Below are 12575 nucleotides of genomic sequence, written 5' to 3' on the forward strand. Positions count from 1 at the left end.
AATAAATTGAATTTTGTGGGACTTGCTCTGCCCACAGGAGGCAGCACAGCCTCCTGCCACAGCTGCAGGACCAGGGGGTGACTCCTGTCTTTAACCAGCTGGGCTCTGGCTGCTGTGCTGGGAGCCCTCACTGAGGAATGCTGGGATGGAGCCTCACAGGATAATACTGCAGAAATACTGCAACATTCCTCACCTGCAGAAATACTGCAACATTCCTGACCTGCAAAAATACTGCAACATTCCTGATCTGCAAAAATACCGCAACATTCCTCACCTGCAAAAATACCGCAACATTCCTCACCTGCAGAAATACTGCAACATTCCTGACCTGCAAAAATACTGCAACATTCCTGACCTGCAGAAATACTGCAACATTCCTCACCTGCAAAAATGCTGCAATATTCCTCACCTGCAAAAATACCGCAACATTCCTCACCTGCAAAAATGCTGCAACATTCCTGACCTGCAAAAATACCGCAACATTCCTCACCTGCAAAAATACTGCAACATTCCTGACCTGCAACACATCTGCCACAACCCTCAAGACACTGCAGGGTCTTTGTCTTCTGCAGAATAAACCCATCCATTTCTCTCTCCCAGCCTGTTTTCTCTTTACCAGGGCTTTGATGATTTTACATTTCCATTTCAAAACGAATGGGATCAAACATATTTCCAATTCTAGCATAGTTTTCCCATGTTTAAATTTCATATAATGTCTTTCATTCCAAGCCAAGATAACATGGATATTTTGAGGGTATCATACTCCAGCTCTTCAGGAATGTTTAATTTTGGAAGGGCTCACATGGATTTTATTCCATCATTACATCCATTGCATTAACCAGGAGGATAAACACAAAGGCAGGAGCCTCAGCCTTGTTCAGCTGACTTACCAGGTAAACTCATGATGGCCTGGATGTGTAAAACACTTTCATTATTTCATATCAGAATTTAGGGAAAATATCCATTGACGTGATTCTCAAAAATCCCCACCCACCATAAAACAGGATAAAGCCAGAGCAAAGACAAATTCTTTGCTTCATGTCTTTCATGCCCTTTACCATTCTAATAATGCATGGCCAATAAAATTGCCTCCAAGACCTCCAAAGAAAGAATAATAACTAATTCCTGTCTGTAGCTGCAAGTGTAATCACACACATGTTTTCAGTTCATTATTTTGGTGTCAAAAAACATGAGGGTTGCAATTGCAATGAATTATTCCATCCATATATTCTGCTATGAGCATTAAGTGACAAAACAAAATTAGTCCATCAGGAGGGCAGATGAACACTGCCCATAATTGAATCAGGAGTAAATCAGCTCACGAGTGCTTTGTGTACAGATGCTCTAATAATGGAGTCTGACTATTGAGATGACAGGGGACAATTTATATTTAATTTACACCAAAAAACTCCTGGTCAATATTTTCTGTTTTCTGCTGTTGGTTTGGGGTTTTGTTTTGTTTTTTTTTCCTGGTACTTGGTAGCACACAGCAGTCAGAACATTTGGGAAAAGCTTTTCCTTGTTGTTTTAAGAAGAACCCCTTCCTGCTGTGCATTGTATAAATAGCTGTGGGTGCATATCCATAATTCCACACTTACATCCATGGCCCCCCTCAGTGGCTGCTCTGTGCTGGCCTGGTTTAAACACAACAATCACACCCAGAGGGCCCAGGGCTCCCCCAGGGTGAGGGGCAGAGGAGCTGCTGGCATGGAGAGCACAGGGGCACCTCAGCTCCCAGATGCTGCTGCAGCTTTGGTCAGACCCCACGGTCCAGGGTGCTGCTCTGGGGAATAAAACACCAGATCCACCCAGGAAATGGGGATTCAGCTCCAGTCCAAGGCCATCTTTTACCCTCTCTTTAATACCCACATTCTCTCTTTTTTTTGAAAATACTGCTTTTTTCTCCCCTCCTCCAAGCAGGTACAATCCATCGCCCTCAGGACACCAGCTACTGTTTGGCCATCAGAAAAACCTCTGCTCTAAGAGATCCCTGCCCTGTGTTCTCAGCCAGGCTCTGCAGTTCCCAGGAGCTTTTCCAGCCTGAAATAAACCAAAGCAGGAAATCCTCTCCGAGATAACAAAACCTCCAACCTGTTACACCCCACTCTGCTCACTGAAACGTGGCCTTCATGCTTCTCTCAAGCCCTTCCTATTGAGTTATGTATTTATAGGGGATTAGCAAGTCCTTGTCTGTGATGCCTCTGTCCTTCAGGGCCCAGTGAAGCTCCCCAAGCAAACAGCAGCAGCAAAATGTTTGTGTGATTAAAAGGAGAACTTTATAGAGCAATAAAAGCTACAGACAGCAAGTGGAGTCCATCCACTCTCCTCCTCCTGGGAGCACAGTCCTACCTAATGAAGTGAAAAGAGGGAGATAAATGTCACTTCTTTTTGTCCCTAATAACAGCACATCCCACTGGGTGGAAAGGAAAAATAGTTGTGCTCTTCCCATTTCATTTCTGTGGCCCCTGAATCTATTCAGCTCAGACAGGAGCACATCACCTGTCAAGGAGAATTTTTACCCATTGCTTTTCTGGGAAGAGGTAAATGATGTTTCCTCCTAGTGCTAGAGCTGGCCCTGGAGACAATCAGATCATCCTGTTCTCCTCTAAAACACAAAACTCCAGGGGCTTCTCAAGCAGTTTGTTTGTGATACATTTCTTGTCATGTCAGAAAAACAGGCTTGGTTTTGACAAAAAGGACACCTTTTTCTGCACCATCACACACAAGGTGATTCAGCCTGGCAGTAACAGGCACAGAAAGCTGGCAGGGATTTCATGCTGCACTTTCTCAGGCACCACAGTGGTGGGCACAGATTTATGTGGTTGCTTTTGAGCTGCTGAATCTGACAGCACCAGCACATAAACCCAGAGCACAGCTCCTCTCAGGGAACAGAAACTTCAAGAGCAGCCAGATTTAGTAGAAGGAAAATCCCCAATCATGAAATCTGACAAAACAAAGTAACTGTCAGTGGTGTAATGCTGCAGTCAGGAATTTTCTCTTCCAGGTGTCTGCAACACAGCAGCCTTGGGTGCCTGCACTGTAGTGACAGGACAGGAGGTGATGGGTTCAAACTGAAAAGGGGATATTTAGGTTCAATACATGGAGGAAATTCTTTCCTGTAGAGTCTGGTGAGGCCCTGGCACAGGGTGCCCAGAGAAGCTGGGGCTGCCCCATCCCTGGGAGTCTCCAAGGCCAGGCTGGACAGGGCTTAGGACCAGCTGGGATAGTGGGAGGTGTCCCTGCCATGGCAGGGGTGGGAAGAGATGGGCTTTAAGGTCCCTCCAACCCAAACCATTCCATGATTCTATGACCAATCATCACAAGTCAGTGATGCCTCACCTTAGCAGGTCAGTGGTTCCCCAGCCAGGAGGCCCAGACTCTTTGGGATCACCAAATTAATCTCACTTCACCCACCTGACACCTGCTCCAGTTCCTTATGTTCCCAAAAGTAGTTAATCTAACCTGAGGCACAGTAATTGAACCAGGCTGCTGCAAACATCTCTGGCATCCACACACACCCCCTCCTCTCCTGGGAGAGCAAATGAAACAGCTTGTTACCATGAAAGATTTATCACTGACTAATGCACGTAGGAAACCTGATGCTCCAAGTGCCAGAGAACACTCCCAGCCCTGGTCCTGTGTGGCCCCAAACCAACTGATCCAAGCAAGTTTCATGCTGACTGTTTGCTGCTGCTGGCCACAGGAGGCAAGGAGAGCTGCCACTAAAGCTTTGCTCTGGGAGCTGGAGCCTGAGCTCACAAAGTGTTGGAATTCAGAAAACCCAGCAGCAGAAATTAATCCATCCCTGGAAGTGTGCAAGGCCTGGTAGGATGGGGTTAGAGCAGCCTGGGAGAGGGGAAGGAGTCCCTGCCCATGGCAGGGCTGGAGAACTGTGGGGTTTGTGAGGGTCCCCAGGATGAGGTGAGAGATGAGAATCTGACTCCATGTTCTTAGAAGGCTGATTTATTATTGTATGATAATTATATTATATTAATTATGTGTTATATGTTATGTGTTATATGTTATATATGTTTTATGTATTATGTTATGTATGTTTTATGTATTATGTGTTGTGTTATAATGTTTTATGTTATATTAAAAGAATGCTATCCTAAAACTATACTAAAGAAAGGGAAAGGATGCATCAGAAGTTTTAACAAGAATGAGCATGAAAAACTCCTGACTGACTCCTCAGAGTCCAGCACAGCTGGCTGTGATTGGTCATTAATAAAAACAATTCACATGGAACCAATCAGACATTCCCTGTTGGTAAACAATGTCCAAGCCACCTTCCAAAGCAGCAAACACAGGAGCAGCTGAGGCTTCTCATTTTCCCAGGAGAAGAATCCTGGGCAAAGAGGATTTCTCAGAAAATGCCAGGCTGGCAGAACAAGCTGGGTTTAAAGTCCCTCCCAGCCCAAACCAGTCTGGGGTTCTGGGCCATCCCCCCTGACAGGCACTGCCAAACTCAGCGTTTGGGGAGAAGGTGAAGCTGCATCCCCTCTGCTTTGCCTCAGCTCCAAGGAAATGGTTTGAAAGCAGATCCTGTTTGGTTGCTGTTCAATTAAAATAATGGAAAAATGCACATGGGACTAAAGGGCACAAAATAAAGAGAGCCCAGCTGGTAAATGTTCATCTAAGGCTCAGTTTAGAAGGTCAGAGATTTCCTTCTAGGAAATCAGGGGCTGAAATTTTCCCATTAATCACTTTTTCAGAACTAAAGCCCATCAGCTTTGAAATGCTTCAAGGAGCCCAGCTCCTGATCAAACCTTCACCCAAGTCAGGGGGTACAGAGCAGGCCTTTTTAAAATACTGTTCTGTTTGTTGAAAACCATTTTCAAGCACCAGATGAAGGAATTCTATGTTGCGTATTCCATGCTTTGTTTGCAAAACAGAATCTTTGCAAAAGATGCCAGACCAGATGAGACTCCAGGGATTTCATGCTGCATGAGAAATATTTTGCTTAGGTAATGGCACATCAATCTCACCTCACATTCCCCTTGAGAGGAGCTGGATCAAGAGCTAGAAACTACAGATCTGGGGGAAGAAAGTCAAAAGCTTTGAGCCACATGACATTAATTTCCATAGAAGAACTCCTAAGAATTTTTATCATTAATTTGTAATTTTTAATATTTTATATTAATATTTAATGTATTAATATATATTATTTATTTTATGTTAATATTTACTATTTTTACTATTTTAAATATTTTTAATACCATTTTTATCTTTAATTTTCTGCTGGGAGAGGGCAGCCAAACCAAACTCACATCCATTAGGGGAGCAGCCAAAGTGGAATACAGAATGCATGTAATGGATAATATAGATGCAATGGAAATATAATAGGGAAGAGATTCACTGCAAAATCCTGAGTTCTGGATGATTTTCAAATTACTTTCTTGTTCATTCTGGTCACATTTTGAATCAAGTTCCTTATTTCATAACCAATGGAAAATTAACTGGCAAGATATAAAGAAAAAAATATTGGGAGCCTAACAAATCAGCAGCATCTGAGAGCCAAGGAATTGATGAAAAATGGAAATTAATCGAATGGAGCAGTGAGTCAGAGAATAATGCATGGCTGTAAATCCAGAAAACTGCAACACACCAAACAAATTGCTTGGAATTTGGCCATGTATAACATAAATGGTTTCTCTGTGAAGCCAAATTCTTTCAGAGAACACTCAGCTCTCCTGGAGATCAGGCCTCACTCCATATATTCAATATTTCATGAGAGATCAGATGGGAAATACTCTTCAAATTCTTGGTAACCCCCATTGTAAAAGTGTGGCTGTGACAATCATAAATCCTTCAGAGTTTTAAACAATTTTCTTTTTAAAGTGAACAACTGGAGTCTTTCATTTGGGTATTAGCAATATTTACAGCATGAACCTGTGCCAGATTTAAATCCGTGCTTCAAGCAAGAAAGACCCCCCAGCACTGCCTGGCAGGCAGGAATTTCCTCTGAGATCAGGAGATTTTGGATGGGACCATGAAGCCTCTTTCCCAGTTACTCCTTTTGGAAATCACCAGCCCTGGAGCTGGGCTGGAAAAGGCAAAACATCACTCACCCTGCATGGCTTGCCAAGAAAACCAGAAATCTTATTCCCTGAGTGATGCCAGGCAGGAATTACAGCCTCTCTTTGGAAATTACACTCCCTCTAAAGGTGACCATGTCCCCAGTGGCACTGACAGATCCTTCAGGCATCAGCCAAATTTAATTCCTGCAACAGCAAGGATTTGCTGCCTTGGGAAATGTGGGAAATAGAATTATAACATCTGTATTGTCTCACCCTTCACATGAGCCTGAAAATGGAATAAAAGTTTTTAAAATGCCTCTCAGCTGCCCGTCTCTGGGTCAGAAAAAACCTTAATCCAACAGGGAAACTGGAGTTTTGTGAGGGAGCTCTCCAAGCAGGGAGCTCAGCCAGCTGCAGCCCTCCCATCCCCACTGCTCCCTGCACTCCCCAATAGACACCCAGGTGAGCACCAGGAGCAAGTCATGGAGCTGTTGTAAACTGGTGAGGAAGGGGGCAACAGGATAGAGTGGGAAGGCAGAAAAATGACTTTCCCAAGAGCATCCCCTGTGCTGTGCCAGCAAATGCTGCTCCAGAGGTGAAACACAGAGTGAGGAGCTGTGCAAAGGGCACGCAGGGCTGCCAGCACACTCACAGGCTGATTCTGTGACTGCAGAGATCTCCATAAGCTGGCCAGGAATAATCAGAGATCTCCATAAGATGGCCAGGAATAATCAGAGATCGCCATAAGCTGGCCAGGAATAATCAATCAGCCAACTGTGCAGGATCAGCTGCCCAAAACCCCCAGTTTTACAGAGCTTTTATCAATGGAGAGGAGGTGCAGCTGGCAAGGGGAAAGCTGACCTCCAAACACTCAGTATTTGGTTTTCAGGTAAGTTACTGGAGAGCAGCACTGGGAGAAGGGATGTGTTTGCAGCACCACAACCCCCTGGTTTCTCCATCAAGAGCAGGAAATGCTCCACACAACCTGGAGCACATTGTGCAAGCAGAGCCCAGCTCTCCTCACGTGTACTTTTGGAGGAGAAACGTCCTCACAGCACAGGAGCTCTAAAAGCCACAGGCCCATGGCAGGTGGTGCATCAGAGAGTGCTGTCAATCTGTGATCTATCTCAGGCTCAGCAATTCTCCAGGCACAAAATCTGACATTTAATTAAGGCCAGCACCTTTCTCATTCAAGCACATCCCAGCGTTAATAAGGAGCCCAAATGCCACCAGTGACAATGATGTGGCACTGGGTATCCACAAACGTTTCCTGTGAGATTTGGACTGTTTGGGTCAGAACTTGGCTCCTCACAGCTCCTCAGAGATTGTTGATGAGGGGATCACAGGGACAAGATCAGGTTTTATGGTTTGTAAAGGCTTTTACACAGCCCTGTTCGACACTGAGACCTTTTGTGGCCCTGTCCCAAATGCCAGCTCAGTGACACAGGACACAAGTGTGAAAAATGTGGATTTTTTATTGGATTTTTGCAAATATTAAAATGAATGTTATATGTGTTATGTTAGAAAGTTATGCTCTATTAATTTTCTTAAGTAGTGTGTTAAATATAGTTTTAGGTTATAACAAAATATTAAAATAGAAACTATGCTATGTAAGATTTTTTTAAAAGAAAGGACTCACAGTGAGATAGCAGCCACAGGACACCTGAATCTTTCAGAGAAAGAGAATTTATTGCTCCCTTATCAGAAGAAATGAACTTCTCCCTGCCTTGCTCAGCCCTGAAGACACTGTCAGGATTCAGAGGAAGAATCTGACACTGCCCAGACAGAATCCTGTGTTTGGATGGAATTTATGCATCATGTGTGAGGTGTATGAATATGCAACAGGCTGTTGTTTTTAAGGGTTAATCCTCTGTTAAGGTGGGTCCTTTTTCTGGGCTCGTGCTGCCCAGACTGTCTGTAACTCTTTGTTTCTGTTGTCTCATATTGTCCTAATCCAAATTGCCCACATTTTTATTACTCTAATTATATTACTATTTTATAACCATTTTATTACTATTAAACTTTAAAAATTTAAAAACAAGTGACTGGGGTTTTTCACATGTAAGGACCCAGAGCTGGGTGTCCCAAACCTGTGTCTGCTCCCACAGCCCCAGGGCTCCCTTCCTGCCCATGGCCATGAGCACAGCCCCAGCCCCTGCAGCTGAAGTTGTGCTTTCAGGAGTGCTCAGTGTGTCTGGCCATTGCTGTGAGGAGAGAACACTCACAGGAACACACAAGATCTACTGAAATCCCTTTGGACACCCATCCTCTCATTGCATCTCACCTCCTGCCTGAGGAAACATCCAGAAAATCCTCCCAAGGTGATCCACCAGCCAGTCTGCTTGACTGACTAATGTGGAATTTGAAAACCCAGAAGTCCCAGGTTTCCTTTTGGGGGCATTTCCCTCTAAGAAAGGGAAAGGAAAACAAACCAAACTAAACCTACCACCTGTGTTTTCCCACCTTGCTAATCTGGGAAACAAACTGCTCACCCAGGATCAGAGCTTTCTCCTGCATCTCTTCTTTGGGTAAGACCTGACACAATGGATCCACAGCCTTTGGACTGATCCCAGCACATGGAATAGGAAAGTTTAAGACCAAACCCTCTTAAAGAGCTGCCTGACATTTTCTTGGAGGCAGCAGCATGATCTCAAACTTGATTAACTGAGTAGCAGTCAGCTAATTAGTCACCTAATGAGTCATCCTGCCAGTTCTACCTGTGAAAGTTCAAGAGGCAGAGCAGAAGTCCCACAGAGACATGCAGGAAACTAATACACACTATTTTTAATGTCACCACATTAAACATACAACCCAAACACAGAACTGGTGACTAGAAGAGAGAGAAAACAGAAGGAAATAGGATGGGACAGTTTGCAGGATAAATTTGCCACAATACCTATACCAGCACAAACAGTAATAAGAAAGTACCACTAGATCTGAGAAAAACAAGCTCTAAAAATTCAGAACGAGTGCTGTTATTGCATCACTGCAGAAACCCAGGTTTATCCATGGCCCTAAGTAAACAAACACATCCTTCCTCTACCTGCCAGCAGGGATAGGAAAACAGGAGTAAATCTTGTAAAATTCCTTATCCAATCTGTTAAATTTGGGGAAGAAGGTATGGAGGAGGATGTGAGTGCACAGCTCTGGGGCACCTCAGGGATTGGTGCTTCAGAGCACCTGTGAGGAGCAAGAGGCAAACATGGAAAATTTGGGATTAGTCATGTCACACACCACCTACTTAAGAGCCAAAAAGCACAGATAAAAAATAACCAGGCCCATCTGCAGAGAGTTAGAAATGTATGAAAACACCTGGGAAAAGGAGCAGAGCTTCGGGTGCTACAGTAACACAAACAGCCAGGGAAAGCCATGGAAAAAACCCCACTTTGTCCTTCACAGAGCTGAATACCAAAGCAGATATTCACAGGCTGCAGCAATTGCCCTCCAAAGCAGCAAATCAGCTCCACTTAGAATGTCATTGTTTTGAAATGCAGAAATCACCACACACGTTTTGCTCACACCCAAACAGAACTTCCACCAGCAGAGGAAGAGCAGCTTGTTCCAGCCCAGGTTAACCCAAACCCACAGGGCCATCCCAGCCCTTGCTCCTGTTTGTAAATAATTGGGCACAAAGCTTTTGAGTGGTTTCAGGGGTAGTGGAGGCCTGTGCTCAAATGCAAAAGGGGTCACCCCCCAATTTTCCCAATGCAAAACATCAGATTTTAGGGAAGAACTTGGGAAACAGAGCAAGGACAGAAAGAGCAGCTTGTTCCAGCCCAGGTTAACCCAAACCCACAGGGCCATCCCACCCCTTGCTGTCTGTAAATAATTGGGCACAAAGCTTTTGAGTGGTTTCAGGGTAGTCAAGGCCAAATTGTTCGATTGCAAAAGGGGTCACCCCAATCTTCCCTTTGGAAAACACCAGATTTTAGGGAGGACCTCGGGAAACAGAGCAGGAAAGGGACAGCAGGGACATGACAAACCAGGACGTGGGATGTAGGATGACACGGAGGTGTGCATGTTCCCCTCTTACCTGCTTCCATGAGCTGGCACTGCTGCCCAAAAACTTGGGAGAAGGTGACAGACCCTGCAGCAGGGCTGGAGGAGGCCGGGGGGGAGTCCATGGCTTCCCTGCAGAGCTGAGTGTTGGTCATGGGGCAGAGCCCGGAGCTCCCAGCCCTGCTGTCCCCCACGGATCCTCGGGGCAGGAGGAGACACCCAGGGAGGAACGGTGCTGCCCCTTTCAAGGGAGAGGATCAGCACACGTTTTCAGCTGAGCGCCAGCAGTATTTTCATGGAGAAATCCAAAGCTCCGTGCCTCTCCCGGGAGGTTCTGGCGCGTCCTGGGCAGGTCTGGCGGCTTCAGGCACGAATTAGAGCCGGGCACTGAGGATCGGCCCCTTCTGGGGTATCTGCCATGGTCACAGCAAAGTCCTGAGGCTCTTCCTTCTCCTGAATATCCAAGCCCAGCCCTACCTTGTCCGTGAGCTCGGACACATCTCCGGAGCACGGGAATTCTCCTGAGGGGTTGCGGAGCCTCGGTCCTTCCAGCCCGTCCGCTGTGAGGGCACCGGGGATGCCGGAGCACCGGGGATCCTCCTCCGCAGGCCTCGGAGCCCCAGCTGCCCCTCGGGAGCTCCAGCTGCCCCTCAGGAAGCCGAGCTGCCCCTCAGGAGCTCCAGCTGCCCCTCAGGAGCTCCAGCTGCCCCTCAGGAAGCCGAGCTGCCCCTCAGGAAGCCGAGCTGCCCCTCAGAAAGCCGAGCTGCCCCTCAGGAGCTCCAGCTGCCCCTCGGGAGCTCCAGCTGCCCCTCAGGAAGCCGAGCTGCCCCTCAGGAGCTCCAGCTGCCCCTCAGGAAGCCGAGCTGCCCCTCAGGAGCTCCAGCTGCACCTCAGGAAGCCGAGCTGCCCCTCAGGAGCACGGGAATTCTCCCGTGGGGATGCGGAGGCTCCGTCCTTCCAGCCCGTCCGCTGTGAGGGCACCGGGGATGCCGGAGCACCGGGAATCCTCCTCCGCAGGGCTCGGAGCCCCAGCTGCCCCTCAGGAGCTCAGGGCAGGTTTTCAGGGGAGGATTCCAGCGGAGGCAGCCGCGGGCGGCACCGGCCGGGCCGGGCCGGGCTCGGGGGCTCTCGGCATCACCCCCGCCGCTCGTCCCTTCCCTCCAGCCCGCTCCCCCCTTCCCCCAGCCTCACCGGCGAGGGGGAGGAGACTGGAGCCACGTTAAATAACATCCTGTGCCCTGCTGCAGTGCCCGCCCGGCCCTCCTCCCTCTGCCCGCATGCAGCGGCTGCTCCCGGAGCGCTCTGAAGGCGGTGGGAACTCCAGCAGGGAACAACGAGCCGGCTGCCTTAACCCCTTCCCCTGGCTGCCTTAACCCCTTCCCGCCTATCTTAACCCCCTCCTGGCCCGCGGGATGCTCCAGGGACAGGGGAGAGCACCGGCTGCCAAACCTGCCCGCGGTGCCCATCCCGCAAGGATGCCTGGCTGGAATTCCTTCAGTGTAAGCACCAGGCAGGGCTGTTTCCAGGGAAAAGGGGCCAAGAGTTAACTCCCAGCAAAGTCTGACAGCGCTGATTCATCTCTCTTTGAAAAGCTCCCCCTGCCAATGCAAAGGATGCTGGCTCCGGGAGCGCTGCGTGAATCTGTGGTCCGTGAGTCAGCGGAGCTTTTTTTGGGGAAGTCTGCTGGGAAGAAAGGTTCCCGCGTGGTTAGGAAAACACACGGTGAGCCGGCTGGGAATGAGAAAATCTGCTGTCAGACTGCAGCAGCAGAAAGTCCAGGGCAGAGAATGAGAATGAGAGGTTCCTGCAGGAACACAGGGCTGACCGCAGCCCCTTCCCGCAGCCCAAGGAGGCAGAGAGGGGCCGGGAACACCTGGAAAATTCCGAGCGGAGGGAACTGAAGTCACATCTCGTGGTCTGTGCCGCAGCAGCTCCTGGGGCAGCATCGCTGCACACACAGGGTGAGAACCCAGCCGGGAGCTGTCCACAAAATCCCAGCTGGGTCGGTGTGTTGTGTTTACTCCCTCAAATATTACATCAATTTAAGGAACAAATATTTTACAGTGAGGGTGGAGAAGCCCTGGCAGGGGTTGCCCAGAGAGCTGTGGTGCCCCATCCCTGTAAGCATTGAAGGTCAGGCTGGATGGGGCTCTGAGCACTCTAATGAGGCTGGAGATGTCCCTCTCATGGCAGGGACTAGATACCCTTTAAAGCATCCTTTAACTGGGCTAGGATTCTATGATTTATATGATTTTAGGCTCAGATTATCTTTGGCAGAATCCAAACAAACAGTCCAGAGACTACTTTGCATGTTTATTTCACTAAAGACACAGGAACAATCTCTGCCCTCACACAAACAGGAGATTCAACCTGATCTTCCTGTCTACCACATGGAGGAAACCAAAACTTGGGCCATTGGGTCCATATATCTTCAACATTTATTCCTGTGGCTGCTTTCTTCCTCCCTAACTGTGCCTGTTGCTCTCCCTGGCCAGGTCACATGAAATCCTCCCAGAGCTGTTTGGTAACTTCTCTGCAGAACGCACTGCAGAGCAG

The 12575-nt window shown here is 47.8% G+C and overlaps 1 protein-coding gene across 1 annotated transcript in view; it reads right to left on the reverse strand.

Moving 5' to 3' along the window:
* Positions 1 to 11618, reverse strand: part of KAZN (kazrin, periplakin interacting protein) — a 228743-nt gene extending 217125 nt beyond the window's left edge. The window contains exon 1 of the mRNA XM_036396300.1: positions 10054 to 11618. Within this exon, the coding sequence (XP_036252193.1) occupies positions 10054 to 10174 (121 nt within the window). The 5' untranslated portion in view covers positions 10175 to 11618. The remainder of the gene's footprint in view (positions 1 to 10053) is intronic.
* Positions 11619 to 12575: the final 957 nt, after the last annotated feature.

This window comes from Molothrus ater, chromosome 23 (assembly GCF_012460135.2).
Source record: "Molothrus ater isolate BHLD 08-10-18 breed brown headed cowbird chromosome 23, BPBGC_Mater_1.1, whole genome shotgun sequence".
Classification (NCBI taxonomy): Eukaryota; Metazoa; Chordata; class Aves; order Passeriformes; family Icteridae; genus Molothrus; species Molothrus ater.